General features: G+C 52.4%; 1 protein-coding gene across 26 annotated transcripts in view; it reads left to right on the top strand.

Annotated features, from left to right (window-relative positions):
- The window catches only part of TLE3 (transducin like enhancer of split 3), a 50,211-nt gene that overhangs the window by 17,718 nt on the left and 6,718 nt on the right, over positions 1-25,775 (top strand). For 3 of the 26 annotated variants that reach the window (XM_025390068.1, XM_025390058.1, XM_025390075.1), the window contains 11 exons: positions 4,051-4,113; positions 5,615-5,689; positions 14,302-14,506; positions 16,002-16,018; positions 19,831-19,950; positions 21,010-21,060; positions 21,661-21,813; positions 22,186-22,318; positions 22,806-23,005; positions 24,100-24,176; positions 25,173-25,422. In XM_025390068.1, coding sequence (XP_025245853.1) covers positions 4,051-4,113; positions 5,615-5,689; positions 14,302-14,506; positions 16,002-16,018; positions 19,831-19,950; positions 21,010-21,060; positions 21,661-21,813; positions 22,186-22,318; positions 22,806-23,005; positions 24,100-24,176; positions 25,173-25,422 — 1,344 coding nt within the window. Of the gene's footprint in view, positions 1-4,050; positions 4,114-5,614; positions 5,720-13,831; positions 13,874-14,301; positions 14,507-16,001; positions 16,019-19,795; positions 19,951-21,009; positions 21,061-21,660; positions 21,814-22,185; positions 22,328-22,805; positions 23,006-24,099; positions 24,177-25,172; positions 25,423-25,775 lie in introns of all 26 variants that reach the window. The other 23 variants (XM_025390074.1, XM_025390063.1, XM_025390062.1 and 20 more) reach the window with 16 other exon arrangements.

The following is a 25,775-nucleotide window of genomic DNA, read 5'->3' as shown; positions in this document are numbered from 1 at the left end:
AACTACAGCCGGCTTATTGATAACAACGGATTGTGCCGAGTTGCCAAAAGGAATTTTCCAACGTATGATCGAGTTCCAGTTTGTGATTTGTGACCTGTCCCAATTGTTGAAGTCACACTTCAACAATTTTTTTTTTCCCTTTTTTGGAACTGATGTTTAGAGCTTGTTTGAGTTGGATCCAATGCTGTTTTAACAGCTGTTCTAATCAGAAGTGCTGTCAATTATTAACCTTAATGGTGGTTTTTCTTTCAAAAATATTTCTCTAAGCTCTCTTGAAATGTCAAAATTCGACTTCTTGGTAAGAAGTCATTTAGTGAAGTCACTTAATGGCTGGGCATCAGTTTCCCCATCTGAAAAGTGGAGATGTTGACAAGCGCCTTCTCTGTGGGGTTATTGTGGATGCACACATGGCAAGTTGGGTGGGCGATGTCAGCGGCCATTACTGTTGTTAGGAGGGCTTCTATTAAGCCAGCTTTTCCTTTCCAGGAACTTCCCCTCCCCCAAGCGCCACCCTCCAAAAAATAAACATGTCTTAAAAATGTTGAGCAAACAGCTTTCCTGTTCATGCTTTGACTCTGCAGAGTACACGCAGCCCATTCTCAGGGTTGGGCAGCCTTTGTAGAGACGGGGGAGGACCAATCCCTGCTTCTACTTTGTGGGGAGACCCCAAGAGGGTACTAGGAGATGATGGCACAGTGACAGCTGGGAGGGATGGGATGTGCTTGCTTCACACCCCTTTCCCAAGGGAGGGAGGGGCTGGGTTTATGTTAGGACAACTTTTACCATGAACCAGGAGGTTCTCCCAACGTAAACCCAGCCTCTCCCCTCTGTCTGCCTCAACCCTACAGAGTCCTGTCTTGTGACGTGCCAAAGGCCTTCCTGCCATGCAGAGAGGCCTCTCTTCATGGAACGTGGGCCTCAGGAAACACAGCCTGAACGCCACTACCCCAGGCTCGTGGAAGGTTCTGAATCTGTGTGGCGTTGTTGTGATAGCCCTCAGTTGATGCTTGTTTGTGGTGCTGGGAGGCAGGAACTACTTTAGAAGGGTGGAGGGGTGAGAATGAGAGAGAACTTGGCCTGAGCCACCCAGCTGTGGTCACCTGGTGGCCCAGATGGCTACATAAATCCTGGGAGATCCCTTGTCCTCATAACCAGAGTGAGCTGGGCTCCAGACCAGCCCTATGGGAAGATCCTGTCTGTGGGAAGCCTTTGGCCATGTGTTTGCTGAAGGGTGTGGGGAAGGGCAAGGTCAGCTACTTTTCTTTTTTGTCAACTCCCAAGACCCTGACCCTTGGCCTGTTTGCCAGTGGAAGGAGGCCACAGTCAGAACCTTTTTATAATCACCCTGCCCTCCCAAAGACTGTGAAAGTTAATAGTTGCTGAGGAGGCCAGAGTGACTGGGGATGTTCTGAACTTGCCCCCTGCCTTCCTGGCCATGGGGAGGGGCAGTGGCCAGAGACCCATCTAGGTGGCTTGCGATTGGCCTGGCTTGGAGGTGCCGCCCCACACCATTGGTGAAGGACTTGGGCCACTGGCTACCCACCAGCCAGTTGTATGTCAACACTCCATCCACCACGGCCCCTCCCACGGATGCTGCCCACGCTGGGGCAGGCCCAGATCCACAGCCAGGGGTCACTGCAATATGAAGTCTCAATAAATGCGTAGATGTCAGTGATACTATTCATTCGGCCAAACATTTATGGAGCACTTACTGTGTGCCAGGCACTGTTCTATCATTGTTTGAGATAACGGGCCTTGGACCTGTGAGCTTCCTGAACAGTCAGGTTGGTTTCTTTTGTTTACTTTTGTTTGCTTTTTATTTTTACATATCTTTCTATTCTTATTTGGCATGGGAACTCAAAGGTGAGCGAACTTGTTACTCTGTGCAGGTTTGGAGTGAGGTGCAGCCTATGCTTGTTTCTAGAACTCCTGCCCTATCCAACCCGGACTTTTTTGCTTCATTGAACCCCATTCCTACTATCAGTTGATTTAGGCGGGGAAAAAATAAGCAGAGTGAGGAAGAACTCTGTTTGGGAGAGTTCTTCCCACTTAACTAGATTAATAATTTATATAATGATTATTTAGTAATCCTCCTGGGTTCCTTAGAGTATGAATGACGGGTGTCTAGGAGGCGGAGAAGCCAGGGATGCTGTTAAAAGCCCTACAGTGCACAGAACAGCTCTACACAGCAGTGAATTATCTAACCTCAGATGTCAATAGCATGGCGTTTGAGGAAGCCTGATGTATGGTGTCCTGGCTAGAGTGCCCCACACATGTGTCAATGTGAAGTCCCAGTGGGTCTGAGCTGGGCAGTTCGGAAATGGGGGCCATTGTTGACACAGTTGGCCTGGGATGTGAGTGACAGTCCTTCATCACAGGAATTGTCTCTCCCCAAATGCCAACAGTGGTGCCGGCTGGGAAACACTGACTCTGTTCCTGAGGAGCTGGAGTGTTCCAGGCAGAAAGCTGACAGCAGTGATTCCTGATCCTCTCCCCACCAGGATCCCCCACTGTAGCGGACAGGCTCTGTAGGTTGGCGAGCCCTGCCACCATGGCTGGCAGCCCAGCACGCAGGCCTGCAAAAGCCCATAAGGCTCTTTAGTTGATGGCCTGCCTTTCCACAAACCAGAGATGTCCTCTTTAGTGGCCAAGGGTGGAGGGGGTGGAGGGTGTTAGCCCCAGGAATTCTCCTGAAGTCCAGGGTCTATTTGTGCGCCTTCAGATTGTTTTTATTTTAAGTGCACAAGGATTTCTCATCCAGAATCATTTGACATGCAGATACTCACAGATTTTTAAAGGCTGTTGTCATGGTTTTGTCTCTGAAAGATTGCTATGTGCTGATGAGAGCTTTGAAGCCAGCTTTGGGACCTTAGTCCTGGCGGGCTCAGGATTCAGAATGAGATAAGAAAAGCAATTCTGAAAGTCATCTGTCAGTGGTTCTAGGCCTTTCTATCTGGACTCAGTTAACCCTTATAGCACCACTCTTGATCTGAGATCTAAAGTTTACATAGGATGCTGGTGGAAACTGTTGACTTTCTAAATGCAGTCTTTTCTGGGGTGTTGGGAGATGAGGCAGAGAATTGATCTGCCTTTCTAAGATTGACTTCTGTGAGGGATTAGGGATCTAATGAATTACGTCTCTGAGCAGCTTCTTAGACAAGGCAATGCTGTATCCTAAAAAATGAAGTGTTGGCCGGGTGCGGTGGCTCATGCCTGTAGTCCCAGCACTTTGGGAGGCCAAGGTGGGCAGATCACTTGAGCCCAGGAGTTTGAAACCAGCCTGGACAACATCGCAAAACCCAGTCTCTACAAAAATACAAAAATTAGCTGGGCATGGCGGTGCACCTGTAGTCCCAGATATTTGGGAGGCTGAGGTGAGAGAATCACTTGAGCCCAGGAAGTCGAGGCTGCAGTGAGCCAAAATCGTACCACTGCACACCAGCCTGGGTGACAGTGAGACCGTGTCTCACTGGGGAAAAAAAAAAAAGAAGAAGGTTTAATGGTAGGATTTTAGGCTGGTAGCATATATATGGGGTACGGATTGATCTTGGTGAGGGAGAGGCTAGTCCCAGGGAACCCTTTGCCACATAGGACCACTTATCAGCTCTGTCCCATTTGTCTCAGAGCTCGTGTCCTATTGGCACTGGGCACCAGCGGGCAGAGCAGTTCCTTTCTCACTAAACTGTGTTTCACTCGTATAATGGATTTTGCTGGGTTGTTGGGGGTGATTTTTATTTCATTTTGCTTTAATTAGGGATTCCATCCAGAGGATGCAAACTATATTCTGATCCAGACATATATACCACCTCTGATGGAAATTGGAGCCCCCCAAAATGTAGGCAGCCTGGCTGTGAGGGAGTTGAAAGAGATTTCTTCATGCTGTGGATTTAGCTAGAGCCTCCTGGCAGGAGGCAGACTGAGGGCAGAAAGGATGGAGCCCCGTGGAGAGGGGCTGTGGTTTGGGGGGGAGTTTGCATTTCCACTTGTCTGTGACATTTCAGTGACTTAATTTATTTGCCTGAGCTTCATGTGGTCTCCTTGCCATTGCAGACGGAGATTGCGAAGAGACTGAATACAATTTTAGCACAGATCATGCCTTTCCTGTCACAAGAGGTAAGACCTTCTTTTATTATTTCTTCCTTTTCTTTCCAAATCAGCCCAGTGGCTGGTGGGGTCTCACTGGAGCCTGAGCCCCAGCCCTAGTCCCAGCCTCAGCCCCTGTCCATTCATACTGACTGAGCTGACAACCTGGAGATTTCCAGAGCCTTCTCCGGCCAGTCTGAAGGCAGGGGGCCGTATCAGAGGGACCATTTGCTCCTTCTTCTGATAGAATTGTTTCTCTACCATTGCCTGAGTCCAGAGATGGGGGTTCTGGCGTGCGACCTAACCATCAGTGGGCAGTGGGTTCCTCTTTCCCATCCAAACTAGCATCCCCAGCCCAAAGGGGACCTTAGTTCCTGGTACAGAGTGTCCTTGCTGGGAGCATGACCAGGTGGTCATGCCACCTTCTAAGCCTGCCTTCCAAGGGACCTCCATTTGGGACAGCGGCTGGACCAGTGCCTGATTTGAGATAAATGCCTCCAAAGAAGTCCCCTGGTGCCGACCAGACAGATGGGCCGACTTTAGCAGGCTCTGTTTCTGTCCCGATTTCACTCCAGCCAGGGCAGACCCTGCCCTCTACTCCCACTCAGTGGCTGGGACCGTGTCAGCTCCATCACGGACTCCTGGGTCTTGGACACAGAGTGGTGACCAATAAATGATTGAATTAATATGTAAGAATCAGATACGACAATGCCCTCGGAGCTTGCAGCCCAGTAGGGGAGAAAGCTGTGTGTGTGGCTGGTACTACCTCAAGGCCAAAGGGAATTAATGCAACCACTTTTTAAAATAGACTTTATTTTTTTAAGAGCAGTTTTAGCTTCACAGAGATTTCCCATATCCTCCCCAACTATCAACATCCTCACCAGAGTAGTACATTTGTTGAAACTGATGAATCTACATTGACACATCATCACTCAAAGTCCGTGGTTTAAGTTAGGGTTTATTTTACCACTTTTTCTTTCTTTATCTGTTTATCTGGAAACATACTTTGTTTTCTCTCTATTTAAACAGATATGGGTAAGGTATATGTAGATACACTTTTTCCCCAAATCCTTTGAGTGTAAATTGCAGATATTCTGACAATTCACCACTAAAACTATAACTGCATCTCCTAAAAACAGGGATACCGTCCTTCATGATTACAGTATTGTTACCGTGTTTAGAAAACTAATAATCATCCTGTAATACCATCTGATATCCAGCTCATATGCAAATTGCATGGAAAAATTTGTGTGTGTATGATTGACTAATAGCCATCTTTTGGCATGCGTCTTTATTTTAAAACTTAAAAAGAAGTTTCAATTACAAAACTAATACATGCTCATTGACAAAGGTCTAAAAGAGAAAGGAAAATCGCCTGTCACCCTCCCCGCTGCTTGTGTCCTATGCCTGTTCAATGGGGCTCCTCTGTCTGCTCTGGGCCTCTCCGAGAGTCCCTGCCAGTGCTGCACAGTCCGTCACCTCCTCTGTCCAGGAGAGTGGCTGCATCTAACACACACCCTCTTCCCTCCAGCACCAGCAGCAGGTGGCGCAGGCAGTGGAACGCGCCAAGCAGGTCACCATGACGGAGCTGAACGCCATCATCGGGGTACGTGGACTCCCCAATCTGCCTCTTACCGTGTGTATAGCCCTTTTATTCCTCTCATTTATCATAACCAGAGATTGACCCTGACCTTAGCTGGCCTCAAAGAATGGCAGCCCCAGGGCTCCGGCTTCTACAAACACCCCAAGGGCTTGGACCCCTGTGGGACTGTTTCCCTATTGACTCCCAGTTGCCTCCTAGGCCTCAAACTAAAGGGGAGCCAGGCATGCCTCAAATCCACCTCTTCAGCCATCTGCCTCATCTTCCACTGGCTTTTGGTGTCCTTGCCATTGAGGAGGGTGGGGGCCTAGGGTCACCTTCAAGGCCAGGCCAACTGGCCAGTACCTGGCCACCTCCTCACACTTACCCCGGCGCCTGTCTGCCTCCTCCCTGGCAGAAGTCTGCCCTTCTTTGGCCGCTGGGATCAGAACAGTCTCTGCTGTACTGTTGATGTGCATCGTGCTGTGGAATTTGGGTTTACGTCTTGCTGTCCCATGTGCGAAGCTGCCTGGCTGAGCATTCATCACGTACGCTTGTGAACTCCAGCTGGGGAGCCTAGACCAGTTTTCCTGACTTTCTAGAAGTCCCATCTCCCCTTTACACAGGAAGACATACCCAAGAGTGCTCTGTGAGGCCCACTTCCAGACTGGCCCCTTAGTGGAAAGGGGAAGCTGGATCTACCTGGCTTGTATCTTTAATGCATTTCTTAGGTTCAAGTGGCATCTTTCTCCTACTTACTGCTTTGGTGTGAGGCTAGTGACATTTAAGATAAGCACCTGAGGAAGAAGAGTCTTTTAAGTGTGACTTTGGGCAAGGCTCTTACCCTTGGGGTGTACCTGTCCATCTTTCATCTCTAAAATGAAGCGGGTGGACGGGGTCACTGCTTCCCAGTCCACGGAGGAGCTTCTGGACAGTACAGATTCAGGGGCACTTGCACCAGAGGTCTTTTCCATATGTCTGGTGATCGGACTGGAAATCTGTGTTCCTAATGATTTCTAAATCATTCTGAAGTGTAGTTAGGCTTGGGAAGCAGTAGACTGATTCAACTCTAACATTCTGGGAACCTGGTTGGTCTTCTTTCCTCTTTCTGTTCTTATGGGAAGTCACTATTTCAAGGTGGAACTAAGGCCCCAGAATTTTCCTCTGCTTGATGGGATACATGATAACTCTTGACTTTTCTGCCTGGGGCAGAAACCTGGAGGTCTGTGTTTTAGTCATAGTTGTTCCCCCATGTGACCTTTGGCAAGTCCCTTCTCTTCCTTGGGCCTCAGTTCCTGTATCTGTAAAGGGAGAATGTACACCGGCTCATCTCTTTGGGCACTCCTGACTCCTACCAGGAATGCTGGGAAGCTGGAATCACAGAATGACACTTACGGGCACCGACCCCTCCATCACGCTGTCAGGACCCGTGATGGTTGCAGAGTCCTTTGGTGAAGGCAGCCCAGTGGGTTTGCCCTTCTGGGCTGAGCCCATAGGGACACTTCTCATTGCTGCTTGGGCAGGTGGGGGTTGCAAGCATTGGCCTGGTTTGAATCCTGGCCTACTGTGTGGAATGGGCAGAGAGGAATCTTAAAACTGGAACGTGAAGAAGTGTTCAGTGCTGGAAGGCAGCACCCCAAGAGGAGAAATCATGATATTTTAATGTTTGAAGTATCATCAGAGATCATCTAGCCCAGGGATCGTCAACCTTGACACTGTTGAAATTTGGGGCCAGATCATTCTTTGCCATCCTGTGCGTTGTAGGATGGTCAGCAGCATCCTTGGCCTGTAGCCACTAGATATCAATAACACCCCCGACACTTGTGACACCCCAAAACATCTCTAGATGTTGCCAAATATTTGTAGGAGGCAAAATGGCCCTTGGTTAAGAACCTCTGATCGAGCTCAATGCCCTGGTTTTACCGAGAGGGGAGGTGATTATGATGTTTAGGAGCAAAGCCAGGCCAGAGGCCTGGGTGGCTGACTCGCAGCCCAGGACTCTTCCCCTGACTCTGGTGCGGCCCTGGAGGGTGGCCTGTGTCATCTGTCTCAGTGACCAGCTCTCAGCTTGGTGGTTCTTCTGCTAGTGGTGGCAGGGGACTGCAGGAGTAGGACATACCTTGTGAATTCTGTTTTCTGACACTTCTCTTCCAGCTCCTTACCCCTATCCCGTTTCCAACCATCTTCTTGAGGTTTCCAGGCCAACTCCTCCTACCCCTGCAGTGGCCACAGCAGGGTCCCCTCTCCCCCTCTGCCTCCCTCCCTCTTTGGGATTAAAATCCTCTTTTTTTTTTTTTTTTTTTTTTTTGAGACGGAGTCTTGCTCTGTTGCCCAGGCTAGAGTGCAGTGGCTGGATCTCAGCTCACTGCAAGCTCCGCCTCCCGGGTTTACGCCATTCTCCTGCCTCAGCCTCCCAAGTAGCTGGGACCACAGGCGCTCGCCACCTCACCCGGCTAGGTTTTTGTATTTCTTAGTAGAGACGGGGTTTCACTGTGTTAGCCAGGATGGTCTCGATCTCCTGACCTCATGATCTGCCCGTCTCGGCCTCCCAAAGTGCTGGGATTAAAATCCTGTTATGAAAATAATTTTTTTTTAAGTTTTAAGAAAGGAGTAAAATTGGGAGAGAAGCACTGCTTGGATTAGCTGTACTTCCTTTAAGTAGTATTTAGGAAGCTACAAGTTAGGTCGAGGCAGCTTGAGGCAGACATTGGAATTCAATTAAAGCCAACGAGTGGGGCCTGTGACCCCCATTTTCAAGGTAATTGCTTCTCCAGCTCTGAGTGAATGCAGCCATCGCCCTGTCATTAAGCAGGCAGCCGTCTAATCGCTGCGCCTGACAGAGCCTCACAAGGCAGGAATTACGGACAGCCGAGGCGTGCTCGCGCTGGGGAGCCGTGCTTGACTGCACTCCAGCGAAGGAGGCCGCTAATCTAGTCAGGGCGTTCTTTATCTCCTCCTCGAGGAGAGCAGAGAGCGAGCCTGCAGCTGAGCTGCCTCTGGGAAGCGAGGTGAAGAAGGATAACAGGGGATGCAGAGCCACCGGCTGAGCAAAAGGGCAGGCATCCTGGCCCCAGCAGGAAAGGGCAGGAGAAAGAGGGTCCCAGGAGGCTCTTGGCAGCTTCCAGTGGCTACCCCCACTGCACTGTTGGATTTGCTGCTCCGGAAGGAGACCCTGGTCTTGGACTTAGAGGAGGGCTTTGGGCAAGTCGCTTTGTTCCTCCAAGCCTCAGTTTTTCCATCTGCCCTACTTGTTTAGTGGCTTTCTTGCTCGTGGAGTTGAAAGATTCTGAGGTCGTGGCTCAGCTCAACTCAAAGAGAATATCAGATGCCTCTGGCATGGGCTGGGAGGTATCCAGTGGCGTATTTATCATGAGGATTAGCGTATTCCTGGGGTCTTCCTTCCTGGTGAGAAAGGGCAGGATCCAAGGTCAGGATGGTGTGTGTGAAAAGGGGAAGGAAAAACAGATACAGGGAACTGGGTTCTCGAGCCAAGCCTACCCACTCCCTGCTGGACCACAGGGAACTCAGGTGTCCACCGAGGGAAGAGAGGAAGAAGACTGTCTGTCTTCTAGTTGGGGCCTGGCGAGACTTGGTTACAGTAGCCCTGTTTCTTTTACATGCTTCTTGGATAAAATTAACAGGAGGGGCTTTAGAAGGACAAGATTCCTGAGCACGAGGAGGGAAATTTGACCCTTGGTCAGCAACTTGCAGAAGGCAACATCTGTCTTTCCCAGGCAGATTTAAGACCCTGTGAGCTGATGTATCACCCATTTCTGGAACCTTCTTTTTAAAATTGCTGTATCATGGCCCAAGGTCTTGGGACTGGAAAGCGGAGGAGGTCTCATCTGCTTACCCACTGACAATTTGGTCTTCATTCCCTTGGAAATTAATAGTAAGGGAGATGTCACAGAGCTTTGACTTGATTTCTTTTTTTTTAAGTGGGAGGGAGGGGAGGAAGAGGGAGGTTGTAGCTTGTCACAGAATACACAGGATATTTTGAAGCCATACCTAAGGTTCTTGCATTCACTCCAAGATGTGGATGAGCTGCATTCAATTGACTGAATTTTGTATGAGGGAAAGGATGGCCAAGAGAATGTGCCTTAGGATCCGTCTTTCAGCCAGGCAGCTGTGGTGGAGGGGGGTAACGCCGAATTTGAGTCTGGGCTCTGGTTGCTGCTGACTTCATGAAGCTGTTCAGCCTCCCGAGCCTGTTCGCCATCTCTGAAGTGGGGATCACAAGGGTTGTTGTGAGCACTAAAAGCTGTTGCCAACCCCAGAAGCTCAATGCGCACGGAGCTATGGTGCCCACTGAGTGATGTGAAAGAGAAGGAGCAGTTGGAGGCCTGGAGCTGTTCTCGCTGTCCTTGGAGAGCAGAAGTGTTCATTTTATGCAGTCGGGACTCCGTCTTTGCCTCCTCTGGTGGGAGCCCTTGGTGTGTCTTGGCTCTGGAAATGCTTAGACAGCTTCACTAACTAAGTTCAACCCAAATTGTGAACCTGAGAAACGCAGCATTAAGTTACCTAGCGAAGGCCTAAGGCGTGATGTGCATAATCCAGTTACACATACTCTGCAAGCAAGATCTTCCCTTCAGCCTCTCCTGGAAGTGACCGCACCTTCTGAGCCAGGTCACAGGCGCTTATCACTTTTGTGGAGTACATGTTCGTTGTCCTGTTTATGCTCTGGCAGGAAATGTTCAAGGAGGGAAAAGTGAACGCCCATGCATGGGCTTGGTTCCAGGCTCCTAGCCCCTCTTTGGGGTTAGGGGTGCAAGAGGGAATTATTGACTTCCTTTCATATTGTGGATGGAGAAGTTCCCATATTGGAAGGAATGGTATAAGCTGGAGACAGGCATTCTCTGATGGTGGAATAGATTCCATTTCTCTGCCATGGGGAAAGCTACCCAGTTGCAAACAGTATCAGCCTCCCACTCAGACATCACTGTGTTTGAGCACATTGTGCTCTGAAGCCAACAGACGTGTTGCAGGGGATAGGAATACAGCCTGAGGACAGCTGTGCCCGCCTGCCTGCGGAGGTGCTGAGCTGTGATAGGGACGGGGGTCAGGTGGGGTGTTGCCCGCTGGCCCCCAGACCTGTCAGGGAAAAATCTTCGTTTCACTTTCCGTTGTACCCAAGATTGTTGTTAGCAGACCCTCCATCTGACAAGCCCTGGCATCTGCTCTCGCACTGAGGAAGGAGCCTTGGAGTTTGGCTCTCCTGTCCCTGCTTCCCAGAGTCTGCTGGGCCGGTCCTCGCTGTGCCTTCAAACCACCCCAAGGAGACCTCGAGGGAGTTTCTGGCTCTTTGCAGCAGGTTGCTCTTGCACTCGGAAATGAGGAACGCTTCAGTTTGCATGGGAGATTCCTTTTCTCTTTTGCAAAGAGGACGCTCTTACCTGACAACACTAAGGCAGAAAACCAGCCTCTCAGCCTCGGAAGCTTAACAGCTTTGAAAGCCACTGCCTGCCAAACAGCCGCTGCTGCCTCTGTTCCAAGTTTCTGACGTTGGTTCTCTGGTTCATGTTTTGGGCAAGCAGGACACCTCATGACCCCATTGATGCTTCCTGTCCCAACTAACTGTTCTGGCTGCATCTAACTGGCCTTGGAGGGAAGGCGTGGAGCTGAGAGGCGGTTGGCACCTGTGGACACCATTTCTCAGCCTCTTCATACACCTTTTCCAAAATTTTCACTAATTTACTTAGAAGGCATGTACTAAGCAAATATGCTAGGCACTGTTAGAGGTGCTAGGATGGAGAAGACACAGTTTCTGTTTCTGGAACTCACAGGTTGCCAAGCAGTGCACAAAGGCAAAAGAAACAATTTTCACCTGGGATCTGTCCATTTGCTAAGACTGAGCACCTACTCCGTTTTTACCTGTAGTTACACATGTGATCCTTGCACAACACAGAGAGGTCGGCTGACTTGTCCAAGGACTCATAGCTGATAAAGGATAGAGCTGGAAGTCCGCCTTATTCTGCCTGGCTCCATTGTCTGAGCCGTTAGAGCTTGTAGAACAGAGAAATCCATTCTAACCTGAGGTGGGAGGGCATCCAGAGGGAGACAGCCTTTGAACTGGGCAAAGCTGAGCCTAGAGGGTTGGGTAGGAGAAGAGACCTTTCCTGGTAAGATAAGAGTCAGGGTGCGTGGAGCTATTCAACTCCATCTTTCCTTGGGTACAAATGTTCAATGCACATTTTCTCTAGAAACAGACTTGTTCGTGAAAGGAGTTAGCTGTGTCTACAGGCAGCAAAGCTACTTCTTTGAAGCCTTCCTTCCCCTCCTCTTCCTTGTCTCTTCCTCGAGGGATCTTATTGGCTCTGCACTATAAAATGCGGCTTAAATACCTCAGCCCTTGCTTTCTGGGATTTTACTAAATAGTTACCACCAGCAGAATTAACAGGCCTACTAACAATTGGTCTAAACAAAGGGGCCCTACTGGAGACTCACTTTAAAACCAGGTATCCAGATAAAGTTGTATTGTCCAACCACACCAGGGAATACTAGGTAGCCATTAAAAAGGTCAAGAAAATTTCTTCAAAACATTCCTAAATTAAAATCAAGCTGTATAGCGGTATGGTTCACAAGAGTTCATTTCTGTATAAATACATTTGAAATGTGTAGATTTTCATAAATAAAAACCTAGGCAGATTTAATAGTAGAATCTTCCAAGGGTAGGATTGAAGGGTAATTAAAAAAACTTTTTAACGTCTACTTATTTTTAGTATTTTCTTAAAATGAGCATGTATTAGTTTTGTAATGAGATATAAAAAATTACATTTTCTTAAAAAAGAAAAAGTGGAGGAGCTCAGAGCAAGCTCCCATCCTAGAGGAGCTGGAGTTTCTTAGCTGGGAGGGGTTGGATCTCCGCATTGGACTCTGTGATGCTGGCTCCAGCGGCCCCATAGCTTTGTGTCAGCCATAGTGTCTCAGTGCAGATGTGGGGTCGGACCACCCTGGGACAGTGCACGTGAACTGCCTAGCAGCAGACATCACAGAAGTGCTCTGACAGCTTTGAGCGACGGCTGCAGTGCCCGCCTTTCACCCAGAACTGACAAAGGGAGCCCTCTGGGGCCAGGAGAGCCATGGCTACTGTGGCTGCCATTAACTTTGGGATGAGGCCAGGTGGCAGTTTGCAGCTTAGCTGGCGGAGAGTGGGGCCCTTTATCCATCACCTGAAATACTTACTGCCTCCTCCTGCCGGAGCCGTGGGCCTTCGCTGTGTTCTGTTATCTGTTCACAGTTGCCAGAAAACCATCTCATATGGACAGGCGAGCTCCCTTAGTAAGGCGTGAGATCTGGAAGCTTCTCAGATCTATTCTGTATGGCACTCTCCGCCAACCCCTCTTGCTTTGGGGATCTTGTTAGGAACGAACATTCTTAGGGTGAGGGGTGGTGGTTGACAGATTTACTAGTGGTGGGATTTGGCCAATTACTAGCTACCTACTCCAGCCCCCTAAGCATCTATTAAATGGGCACAACCCCTCCCTTGCCAGGTGGTTGGAAGGTGCCCAGGCATTCATTCAGGCATCCAGTAAGTGTTAGTTTTCTTCTCTTGCACAAGTTGAGAAGAAAGATGTGTGCATAGGTGAATACCAGCATACCTAACTTCCCTTGCAGTAGTGGAGAAGAAGTTGGGTGTGGCGAAGGGAGAGGAAAGAGAAGCCCCTGAGGCTAGTGTTGAGTAGGGAAGCTGGGCCTCTGGAGCCAGGGCAGCCGAGTCCTTGACTGGGGAGGAGACAGAGAGAATTGCATTGTTGTTGTTGGTAATACTGACTTGCTGCATGGCAAGTTTTTAGAAGGGTTCAGGAATCCATTTTAAACTCTTTGTAAATATTAGCTGCTGCCATGAGGCTTAGTAGCTGTGTGCCGTGAGCTGCTGCAAACATTATCTTACAATAATCCTCTGGGGTCTGCTGCTTTCCCCTTTTACAGATGAGGAAATTTGAGGTCCAAGACTTGAGGTAACCTGCCCCAGGCCACACAGCTAGGAAGTGCCAGAGCTGGGATTCCAGTCCTGGTCTGTCTAGTTCCAAAGCCTCCACTCTTCCAGTTACCCCGTTCTCCGATGTCCGGTGACGTTAGCTCTCATTCCACTGGCCTCCAGCTCATCTGGCTCTGGGGCCTTTGCTGTGATGACCTGTCCTGCCCCTGCTCTGTAAGGCAGGCTTGGAGTTCCTAAGAAATAAGGAGACCTCCCCAGAGTCCAGCCTCAGGGTGGGAGCTGCCGGCAGCTAATGCTGAAGGCATGTATGCATGAGCAAACACTGCCAGGGCTGCGAGCTTAAAAATGGATCCCTCTCTACTCAGAGGGAACCCTGTGACTCTGTGGTTTTTTGATGCATGCATTATTTATCTCAGGCTTGGAAACAAACATTGAGAAATTCTTCCTGAAACTGGGGTACAACGGGTTGGGGGGTGCTTGAAGACCTAAATCTTTACATTGCAGTCTATTAACAGACTTCCTTCAGTGAGACATTCATGTGGACTGAGCTGGGGGCAAAGGTTTTGGGGGTGCTTCCCCCTACCACCCACCCAATGAAGGAGCAAGGGAAGAGCCACTCCCTCCCTCCCTCCCTCCTGAGGTGGCCACGCCTCCCCTGCCCTCCCCAGCTCAGCTGTACTCACCACCGACTTCATTGCAGCAGCAGCAGCTCCAGGCGCAGCACCTCTCCCATGCCACACACGGCCCCCCGGTCCAGTTGCCACCCCACCCGTCAGGTCTCCAGCCTCCAGGAATACCCCCAGTGACAGGGAGCAGCTCCGGGCTGCTGGCATTGGGCGCCCTGGGCAGCCAGGCCCATCTGACGGTGAAGGATGAGAAGAACCACCATGAACTCGATCACAGAGGTGCGGCTGGGCTGGGGCAGAGGGTGGGGTGGGGCAAGGCTGGGCATGGGCACTCATAGGCCTCACAGTGGCAAGTGCTGTCACCCTAGGACCAAGAGTTACCCAGGATTTGGAGCCACCTGTTGAATACTTGGTGCATGGAAGCCAGCGCCATCCGCATCCCATGCACCTTTTCCTAATCCTTGGTGTAGGAACTCCCTGTCCTGAAAACCCTGTCTGTCCATCTGGAGCTCCCTCCCATCTTCCTACGACACCTATGCCTGGCCTTCAGGGGCCAGCCCCAGTCCACCCCTTCAGGATGCTTTCCTGGTCAGACTAGGGGCCTTTTTCAAGTTCTCATAAGAGTTTAAGAGTTGGGAAGCCAAGGCTAAGTCCTTGTTACTGTCCTCTTACATTCTACCCCTGGAAAATGTCTTGTGCTTACCATGATCATTAGTTCCCTAGCACAGGGCCAAGTTCTTGGGTGTTTTCCTTACATCTACATCTCACCAATGCAGAAACCTGGGAAAGGTGCACAGTCAGTGCTCAGGTAAAGGTTTGTTAGCTGGCTGCCTGTACGTGGGGGTAGTGCACACCCCAGCAAGAGATCACATTGACTTGGAGTCAGAACTTGTTCCCTGACCCTCTGTGAGCCCTTACCATGAGGACCCAGGAAGCTGCACCGAGCGTGGTCTCAAGAGTGGTTCATTGGATCAGAAAAGAGAAACGCCTGGCTCCCTGGGAGGCTCTTTTCAAAAACTGGTGCCAAATGCACTCTGCCCTTAGATACGGTATTTACCAGGGCACGTAGCCAACACCTTCTGAGCACTAGGGACCTGGAATGTCACCATCCTGCCTTGGCCCAGGCCACAGGGTGGTAGCCGGTCCCGAGAACTGAGGCTACATTTTTTTGTCTTACAGTGGGATGGTCCTTTTGGCAGAGGAAGAGGGGCCTCTCCACAGCAGACAGGAGAACTGGGGAGCTAGTGCTTAGCTGGGAAAATTATCAGAGGCTTCAGCTTTTAGGGGCATCCTGACAAAGAATCAGAGAATGGTGTTAATTTCAAAAACAAAATTAAAGAAGCCACTCCTAAATTCCTTTTTATTTTTACAATAAAGTTCTTAACTCCCAGGTCCTGCTGGTATTTTGTATGGCATGATCCTTCCCAAGCTTGTGGTCTTAAGACCCCTAGTCTGCTAAAGAGTAAACTTGGTGCCCTTTGGCATGACAGGGAGAACTGGGTCAAAGGCCTCCCTTCCCCACCCTGGGGACTGGAGGGGTGGGGGCAGCACTGGAATTTGGGTGGCGAATTTCCAAACCGAGAAACGCCACCTAATGGCCCTGCCTTGGCTGATCCACGGAGACAGCAATCCAGGCCTTCTGCCCATTTTAAAACCAGTGCACTAGCAAATCACAAAAGCCAGCTGGACTTAGACTGACCTTTTTCCTTTCTTTTTTGTGTTTTTGTCTCGGGGTGCCTGACCTTCCTCCTGTCCTGGCCTTCCTTCCCCAAAGAGAGAGAATCCAGTGCGGTAAGTGTTGGCACTCTGGAAGCCGGAGGGGTGTTTGGGTGCTGGGAGGAGGTGGGACTTGGGGCTCCCAGAATCGTGGGCCTGAGACCAGTCAGTTGGTGTCCAAAGCTGGCTTCCGGGTTCCTGGTTCTGCTCTGTGGGTTGAAACGGGGGGTTTTGTTGTTTGTTTACTCTTGCCGAGCTAGGAGACCTGGCTTCAGTGCTGATGTCTTAGTCCAGAGCCAGTGGTGGTAGTGGCAGGGTGAGGGGTAGTTACTGTAATAAAATGGGAGCTGCTGTCGTCACCTGTTGAGAGTGACCTTCAGTTGTGGAAGCCCTTCATCTCCCCAGGCTTTAGGTCTGCCATTTGTCAAATGAAGAGCTTGGGCTAAATGAGCTCTAACTCCCTTTCATATGAGAGGTGATACTCTGAGAGGTCAGCTGACTAGCCCTGGGTCTTCCATTGCAAGGGGCTTTGTAGAGTCTCTGGGCTAAACCCAGGTCTAAGGACCGAGGTGTCCCATGTTGAGGGCCAAGGTTCTTACCCACCCCCCAGCTAGGATGCCTCTGTATCATCTTGCATCCACCTCATTCCCTTCAAACACCTGCAGTTTCTCCCTGCTCTGGGCTTTCACTCGATTTAAGAAAGTGCTAGCAGGCGAGCATTAAGGCCAGGCCGCCTGCGTGTCTGCCAGCTCTGAGATTTGTTGTAAATCTTTCTGATCACACTGAGGCTCCGAGGTTCTGTTTCAAGTGAATAAGCCTTCTGAATAAGCGCAGTGGAGTCTGGATAAAAAAAATCCTCCAGCGATTAGCAAAGCTATTTTATTCCTCATCGCCGTCCTTATATCTGGGGCCATCTAATCTGTTAGGATGGCTTTGGTTATTACCTCGTGTTAAGTAGGACTTGGAAGGTCAGGCAGTTAACTAACCATCTAGACAGCAGCTTCCTTGGGCAACTCTCTCCAGTCCAACCCTCCTTCCCTTCCTGGCCCTCCCCCAACCCAGGCTGACTTTTTAAACCTCCCATTGGCAGTGAGGCTGGCGTCGCCTCTTGCCCTGCCTACATGCTCAGGAATCCAGGACCACATTTGGGCTGAGGAATGGCTAGGTACCTAAAAGAGGAGTCATTGAAGCTGAAAATCCATGTTCACTGCCTCCGTACTGATCCTCCAACAGTGGCATTTTTGGAGAGGCAGTTTGCCTAGATAGAAGGAGGACTGGATTGGACATTTTAAGACTGAGGTCTGGTCCCAGCTTTATGAGACCCTGCGTAGTTCCCTTGGCCTCTCAGAGCCTCAGTTTCCTTATCTATACCATGGGAATAATTCCTGCTTGGCCAACCTCTCAGCTTTGTTTAGGAAGACCCATGGTAACTTGACTGAGGATCCAGATTACCTGGCTATCAGGGACCCACTGCAGTGGAACTGGTGGGGGAGTGGGAAGGCCAGCACTCTCTAAAGAGCGTGAGTCTTTACCTCATCCTCATCCCTATTGGCTTCTGGCTTTGTGCCCCATCTGTGAAAGTTTTCTGCTAAAAGACCCTCTCTGGGAACCCCCAAGAGCTGGGCTCTTTACCATGCTCACTGAGGTTCAGGCATGGCACACATGGGCCACAGGAAACTCCAATGGGAATGAATCAAGATGCTGGGCAGAGGCAGCAGTGGGTAGCTCAGGGCTGAGGCTGTGCGCATGGCATGTGGTGTGGTGACGGTGTCAGGGGCGGTGTAGACTGAAATAATCAGGCTTTGGAAACCAGGTTGTCAACAGATGAGGCCTACGGCAGGAAGGACAAGGCTGTGTCAGAGTGGGAGGGGGGATGGGGGACGGGCTGGAAGCTGTCCCAGAGGGGTTAGTCTGGAGTCCAATTAGAGGTAGCTTCATTCATATTTCCTTGCCTAGCCGAAGCAATAAAAAATACTTAGTTTTTTGGCCGCCTGCCAGCCAGAGGCGGGCTGGATCGATGCCGCTAAATGCCTGACATGACTCTCCGGTAGCGGCGAGGGTTTTCAGCCTGACTGCATGAGAAGAAAGAGCTCGCTGTTCTCCCGAGCCGAGCACCGGGTCGCAAGGAGAAACACGAGCAGCCGCACGCCCCCTCCCCTGCCCGCCCGCTTGCAAGGGGCAGCCAGTGCGAGGGGCTGGAAGCATTTCTGCTTAGCACAGGGTGGCCGCCACCGTCAGAGGAAATGAAATGAAATGACGGTGATTTTTCTGCCGGCGATTGCAGCAGCTAATTGAATTGCGGCTGTGCGCGCATCGCCGCCGCTCCTGCACGGCTGTGGGGAAGGTTGAGCTGCAGTTCCATTATAACCTCCATTTTTTCTTCAAGGCTTGATAACTCTGCCATTTTAATTTGCTTCAGGCAGAAACTTGGCAGGGAAGGGCTGCCCAGAAACCGGCTTAGGAAAGGAAATTAAGTTCTGAGGCTGGTTGCCGCACTATTCCCACCGAATACTGCCCAGCTCTGTTCCCTCCAAGTGGCCCTTACCCCTGAGCCACCCTTGGCCTCTGAGAAAGTGGAGAAGTGAAGCCTCATTCCACTTGCCCTCTGATGCTCTTCTCTTCTGAACAGATGTCCCTCTGTGTCTCCATGTGACCTCCTGTGTTGCATGGGGACTGGGACTGGGGATGGCCTGTCCTTTTCTTCCAGCTCCATCATAGCTGGACCATAGCTGCTTTGGAGGGCCAGGATTGTGTCTCGTTCATTCTGCCACTCCTGGCCTGCAGCACCAGACCTGACCCAGGTGCAGCTGCTTGGAAATTGGTGGGTGGGTGAAGGTAAAGTTTGGGCTCTTAGGAAGGAGTAAACTTCACCAATATTGTAGAGGGGCGTTGGTCCTGATGTTATTCTCTGGACACAGAGGTTTGCTGGCAGGTGCCTTTGCCAGTAGCACTTGCCTCCCTGCTCCCCAGCTCGGTGGTAACAGCCACATGGTGATTTCTGACCACTATCAACCCCCAGGACTGCTCCATCATCTTCCCTCTTCCCAGGCCTCCCATCCCAAAGGCTTCTCATCCTCATTTGCTTTATAGTTGAGGGAGAACTCACGAAAATTTGGGGTTCCCTTTGTGCCACCTTCTGCTAGGGGAGCTTGGGCACATTCGCCAACCTCTCAGGGTCACCACTTGGTAATGGCTACAGAGGCGGTGACTGTCCCTGCCCTTGCGCCTTTTCCTGTCTCTGTCACAGGGGAAGGCTTCATGACGTGGCATTTTTGTTTTTTCACAACCCTGGTGTTTCTCCAGAGTGCTGACAGCCTTGCCATGGAGGCGGGGGTGTTCACACCGAATGCTCAGCTGCTCATCTCCACTGGGAAGTTGGTGGCTGCCTGACACCCTCCTTCCCTGTCAATCTCCCCATTCCTATTGAGCTCAGCAAATGAAGTATTGCTCATGGCCCCCGCCTGTCAGCTCGGATCCGTCTTACAAGACTCAGTGCAAATTCCACTTACCCGTCCTTTGAGCAAATGAGTGCGGCAGGCTCGAGATGGGTGGTGAACGAGACCCAGGTGACCCTCGCCCTCACGGAGCGTAGTCTCACAGGCCAGAAGGCAGACGGCTCACTGTGGGGTTAATTATTTAATAGCAGTTCGGAGCTGCAAAAGAGAATTGGGGGTGCTCCCAGGGCATCTCCCCGGGAACTCAGTCTGGGGAGTGGGGAAGGCTTCCCTGGCAAGGCTCTGATGGAGCCACGATCTGCAGGGCAGAGAGGAGTTCAGCTTCTCTTCCCTCCTCTGACCTCCCTGTCACCTGCACTTAGCAGTGTGTGGATGTGTGAGTTGTTACACACAGCAGAAAGTTTTAACCCCAAACCCTCTTCTTCCTTCCAGAATAACTCTGTTTCACCCTCGGAAAGCCTCCGGGCCAGTGAAAAGCACCGGGGCTCTGCGGACTACAGCATGGAAGCCAAGAAGCGGAAGGCGGAGGAGAAGGACAGCTTGAGCCGATATGTACGTCCGAGGGGCCGTGGCGCCACTGGGGTTTCTGTTGGGTAGGGCAGGGGGTGTCTGCAGGGCCCAAGCTATGGCCAGGGTCCTCTTATGGCTGGCAGGGAGTCAGAGCAGCACAGGTGGCAATAGGCGGCCCCATTGAGGAGGGCAGGGTGGGGACGGGGCTAGGGTGAAGTTCACACACTGTGAGTGTGTGAGCCACTCCAGGGCAAAGGTGGACGGGGAGGTCGTCCTGGCCTTCATGGGGTCTCTTCCCACAGATGGGCCAACAAACCCATGCTGCTGTCACGGTGCTGCCAGAATCCCACTTGGCTCTAAGGAGCTGCTCCCGATGCCCCACAAAATGTGGACCCTACAGTCCTCTCAGTCAGCCCCAGGCACGCACTCACTTGGCCACCCAGTCATGTCTTTCATTAGCCTTTTAATGGGAGGCCCCCGGCACGAGACCCTAGTGGAAGCATGGCTGTTGTGTTTCCCCTGTGCCAGACTGTGCAGGGCTGAGAGCTGAGACAGAGGGAAGGGGAGGATATGATCAGGGCCTCCGCAGTCTTGCACCCAGCCCTCTTCAGCTACATGGCTGCTCTGTGGCTTCGGGCACATTGCACACCCAAAGGGCACTCAGCTGTGTTTCTGGGAGAGAAGGCAAGTCACTATCCCACACGGAGCGGGGGGAATGACCAGGTGAGAGCAGCACACTGACTGTGAAGGATGGTGAATGTAAAACCAGCTGGGAAGAAGGTTCTGGCTTTAGAGAGAAGCAGAAGGGCAGGCTGTGGGGGCAGGGGCTTAGAACTGTTATGATGGGTTGGGTGTCAGTGTGGCTGCCCAGTGGGCACAGGAGTGGAGTAACCTAGGGGCTGGGGTAGGGGACAGCCTCACAGGGGGACCGTGTTGAGGTGGAGTGGAGCCTGTGGAAGGGCAGGGCTGGAGTAGAAAGCATGGACTTTGGAGTTTGGCCCGGCGTCAGGTCCTGGCCAGTAGAAGGATAGGGTGGTTTGGGCCCGGTCAGGTGTGGGGAAAGTGTGGCCTCTTACCATTTGGCTTCTCTCTTGGTTGCAGGACAGTGATGGGGACAAGAGTGATGATCTGGTGGTGGATGTTTCCAATGAGGTATGGGCAGGCCCGGTTGAAGGGGGCTCTTGGTTGGGGATGGTTTGGGATTGTTCCTCCCCAGGGTGGGATCTGTTCTGTCTGTTCTAATATTGCTGGCAGCCTGAGCAGGGAGACAAGGCCTCCAGTCTTGAGGTCTCAGGGGGCCAAGAGGAGCAGGGCAGGGCTTTGCTGCATGGTGTCCAGGCATTTATGGGCCCGGAGGGCCTCCTGCAATGCGTCTCCAGAGAGACACCCCCAAAGAGCCCAGATAGGGGCCATCTTCTATTCCCCGTGAGTGATCCTCCATCCCCCCCAGGGGCTCAGCCTCAGGGGCCTGAGGAGGAGGAGCTGGAGAGCATCCACACTCGGCCAAACCCAGGCAGGCTGATTGAAGTCCTGAACTTGTGTTTGACATTGGGCAGATCACCCTTCCACCCTCCCCAGGCCTCAGTCGGACCAGATGGTTAAGAGTTAGTTTCCCCTCACTGTGGGACCCCCAGTCTTTGAGCCAAGCTCTTCTTCCCACACCCATGCCCTTTCCCTTCTCACTCCCAGAGCAGGGAAGCCTCAAGGCTGGCTGTTGCTTTCAGTGCATCTCTGCATCGCTTGTGTTTTCAGGACCCCGCAACGCCCCGGGTCAGCCCAGCACACTCCCCTCCTGAAAATGGGCTGGATAAGGCCCGTAGCCTGAAAAAGGATGCCCCCACCAGCCCCGCCTCGGTGGCCTCTTCCAGTAGCACACCTTCCTCCAAGACCAAAGACCTTGGTCATGTATGTGGGGTCTGGGTGGAAGGGAGTGGAAAGGGAGCAGCAGGGACCAGAGCTGGGATGGTGCCAATTGGCGGGCAGAGGGGTGGAGTGGAAGAAGCTGGATGGGTGATTGGCCCAGGTTTACCTCCTGTGCCTGCTGGGCCTGTGCTAATGAGTTAACATTTTCTGAGCCTTGGTTGCTACATCTGTAAAATGGGAGTGATCACCCCAGTCCCTGCCAAACAAGGTTGGGTAAGGATTGAGAGGCTGTTCGGCAGAAGCTTCCTACGGGGCTGGCTCTGGGCTTCATGTTGGGACTGGCACCAGTTGTGCCCGGCTCCTAGGAGAATGGAAGCCTCATGGCCTCCCTTGTTGTGCATCTCCCCTCTTCAGAACGACAAATCCTCTACCCCTGGGCTCAAGTCCAACACACCAACCCCAAGGAACGACGCCCCAACTCCAGGCACCAGCACGACCCCAGGGCTCAGGTCGATGCCGGGTAAACCTCCGGGCATGGACCCGATAGGTATAATGGGTAGGCACCATGGGCTGGGTTGATCTGATTGGGGGGAGGGGGTCTGCCCCTGGCCAGGGCAGGGGTCACACACACCCATGGGATAGAGCACAGGCAGTGTCTCCCAGGGCCTGCCCTTGGGGACTTCATGGTCAGATTTGAGGAGGAGGTGACACCAAGGCTTCTGGGGCCCCTGCTGGGCCAGACATATGAAAACAGCATCAGACAGGTCAGGGCTCCCAAGATCTGTTCCCACCCCTGTCATTAGTCCAGTGAGGCTCTATGCAAGCCCGTTTGGGCCTCCATATCCTGCTCTGTAAAAACAGGTGGGTGCATCTGCCAAGCTCTAAGTTTCTTTGGCTCTGAAGGCAGGGATCCCAGTTGGGTGGGTTCAGTCTGAGGAGCAGGCAGCTTGAGAATGCAGGGAGGGTTATTGCTGGGTGAGGCGGCCGTGGCCATGTCCCAATCCCCCTAAGGCCCACCTCCCTGATGCTCGCAGCCTCGGCTCTGCGCACGCCCATCTCCATCACCAGCTCCTATGCAGCGCCCTTCGCCATGATGAGCCACCACGAGATGAACGGCTCCCTCACCAGTCCTGGCGCCTACGCCAGCCTGCACAACATCCCACCCCAGATGAGTGCCGCCGCCGCCGCTGCAGCCGCTGCCTACGGCCGATCACCAATGGTGAGCTTTGGAGCTGTACGTAGACCTTTTGGCTCCTTTCTTGGGGACTGGGCGTGGTGTGGGGAGCTGGTGGGGGTTGGAGGGGTGCTCTCCACATGCCAAAGGGGGCCTGGGGGCCCCTCAGGGTCTCGAGGCCAGGCAGCTGACCCTGTGGGGAGAACGTGTATCGGAAACAATTGAGACTTAGCTGGAAGGGCACATGCTTTGGGGCCAGCAGACCTGGGTTCCATCCCCCACTGGCCTACAAACTGCCCTGTGACCTCACGCTAGGCAGCCTCCCTTTCAGTCTGCGAAACGGGGCTGACCCTGCCTTTCCCAGCTCTGGGGGGTGGGAATCCCAGGCGAGTCAGGTGATGTTCATGGAGCAGGGGTCTCGTAGATGGGACTGGTCGTTACAAGACTTTCTATTGTGGTGAATGAATAATAAGAGTTAGGGGCCTGGCATGGTGGCTCAGTAATCCCAGTACTTTGGGAGGCCAAGGCGGGTGGATCACCTGAGGTCAGGAGATCGAGACCAGCCTGGCCAGCCAACATGGTGAAAGCCCGTCTCTACTAAAAATACAAAAATTAGCTGGGTGTGGTGGCAGGCGCTATTCGGGAGGTAGAGGCAGAAGAATCCCTTGAACCCGGGAGGCGGAGGTTGCAGAGAGCCAAGATTGCGCCACTGTACTCCAGCTTGGGCGACAGAGCAAGACTCCATCTCAAAAAATAAAAAGAAAAAGAAAAGTTAGGGTTGGCGGAGAGAGGGGCCCTTTTTCAGGAGATAGTTTTCCTTTTTACCTCCTGGACCTTGGGTGGCCTTCTCTCCACTGGCAGGCCCACTAGGACCACAGGAGAGGAAAGAAGTAGGGCAGGGCCAGCTCTGCCTTGCAGAACAGGGAGGATGCTGGTTCAGAGTGGGGTCTACACACTGTCACCCGCTCCCTGCCACGGGTCTTCCTGGGCCTGTGTCTCCTCTGAATCAATGGGCTCTGCTCTGCTCAGCTTGTCTCTTGGGTTATAAAGTGGCAGAGCCATGCAGGTAGGACCCCGGGTGGGTGGTGGAGGAGGCAGGGGTGGGGGTGTGTGGCAACACGGCTGATGGAGGGCTGTCTTGCCTTGCTTTACAGGTTGGTTTTGACCCTCACCCCCCCATGCGGGCCACAGGCCTCCCCTCAAGCCTGGCCTCCATTCCTGGAGGAAAACCGTAAGCTTTGGCTATACTTACTGCATGCTTTGTAGGGTGGGGAGGAGAGAGCACTCTACCCCTCCTTCCAACAACACACGTCATCCCCTGACGAAGAATTTGCCCTGGTGCATGTCCCTTTGGAAAGGTATCTGTCCCTCTGGAGGCACCGAGGCCTGGTTGCAACCCCAGAAAACTATAGCCAAGCCATGCTTCTCAGCACCCACAGAAGCTCCCTCCAACAGAGGAGCCATGGGGTTAGCTAAGTACATGGCCCCTGGGCTGGGAGACAAGGAACACTCCTCACCGAGTCACCTGGAGCTGCGGTGGGCCTTGCCGACTCCTTTGGGCTCTACCTGCTGGGAAGGCCCCAGTGCCGCTGGTCGCAGGCCCTTCCCTGTCAGCAGTGCTTTCCTCCCCTGGAGGGCACACTCTCCCCAGCCCTTCACTACCTCGGGTTGCTAGGAAACTAAAAGATTGAGCCTATAGATAATGCGGAGACACTGCCTGACACAGTCCTCTAATTGTCCCGAGAATCTAGATGCTGATTGAGAGGGCGCCCACCAGAGCCGGAAACAGCAGGCAGGCCAGGCTGGCCCCCACCAACTCTGACACGGACTTTCCCATTTGCTATTGAGGGGCAAGCAGATCCCTTCCCTAATACCGCCGGCTCCTAAAGCAAGAGGTGGCATTTCAACCATGCCCTTTCCAGGGCTGGCTTGTTGGGGGAATGTATGGATCGTGGGAAAGGGCATTCCAGGACATCTGTGGGTTTCTGGTCTGATTTGGAGCAAGGATATATAACCGGGTGTAAAAATCAAAGCTGGTCTGTTAAGCACTCTCCACCCTGGTGGAGCCCTCCCAGTACATGGGGTTACTGGGTTTGAAAGGTTTCAGAGCAGAGGGGCCTGGAGGCAGGGCAGCCAGTCGGGGGCGGTGCAGGTGACCTGGGCCAGGCCTGTGGGAACTCTGAGGGGCCGGGGTGGATGGCAGCAGTGACGGTTCTCACCTTTTCAGAGCGTACTCATTCCATGTGAGCGCTGATGGGCAGATGCAGCCCGTGCCCTTCCCCCACGACGCCCTGGCAGGCCCCGGCATCCCAAGGCACGCCCGGCAGATTAACACACTCAGCCACGGGGAGGTGGTGTGTGCCGTGACCATCAGCAACCCCACGAGGCACGTCTACACAGGTGGCAAGGGCTGCGTGAAGATCTGGGACATCAGCCAGCCAGGCAGCAAGAGCCCCATCTCCCAGCTGGACTGCCTGGTGAGAATCCCAGGGCCGCCGCACCTTCTCCAGCTGGTGTAGGAGGATGGGGTAGCCTGGGCCACGGGGGAGAGCCCCAGGGCCCGGCTCAGCATCGTATTGGCTGAGCAACTTTAGGCAAGCTGACTAACCTCTCTGAGCCCCAGTTGTGCCTTCTGTGTATGGGGCTGATACTGACCTCCTGGTATTCATGAAAGATCAAAGGCTTGTGAATTTGAGGAATGGGGACAGCCAGGCAGTTGCTGGGTATAGGGGAGGCTGTAAGCAGGGCTGGTGAGGGTGCTCAGTATTGCTGGACAGGACTCTCCTGGTGCCCACGAGGGGAAGTAGGCAGCACTCAGCCCTGCCCCTTC

The sequence above is a fragment of the Theropithecus gelada genome, chromosome 7a (assembly GCF_003255815.1).
Source record: "Theropithecus gelada isolate Dixy chromosome 7a, Tgel_1.0, whole genome shotgun sequence".
NCBI classification, from domain to species: domain Eukaryota; kingdom Metazoa; phylum Chordata; class Mammalia; order Primates; family Cercopithecidae; genus Theropithecus; species Theropithecus gelada.
Note: the sequence above shows the minus strand (reverse complement) of the source record. Positions and strands in the feature narration are given on the sequence as shown.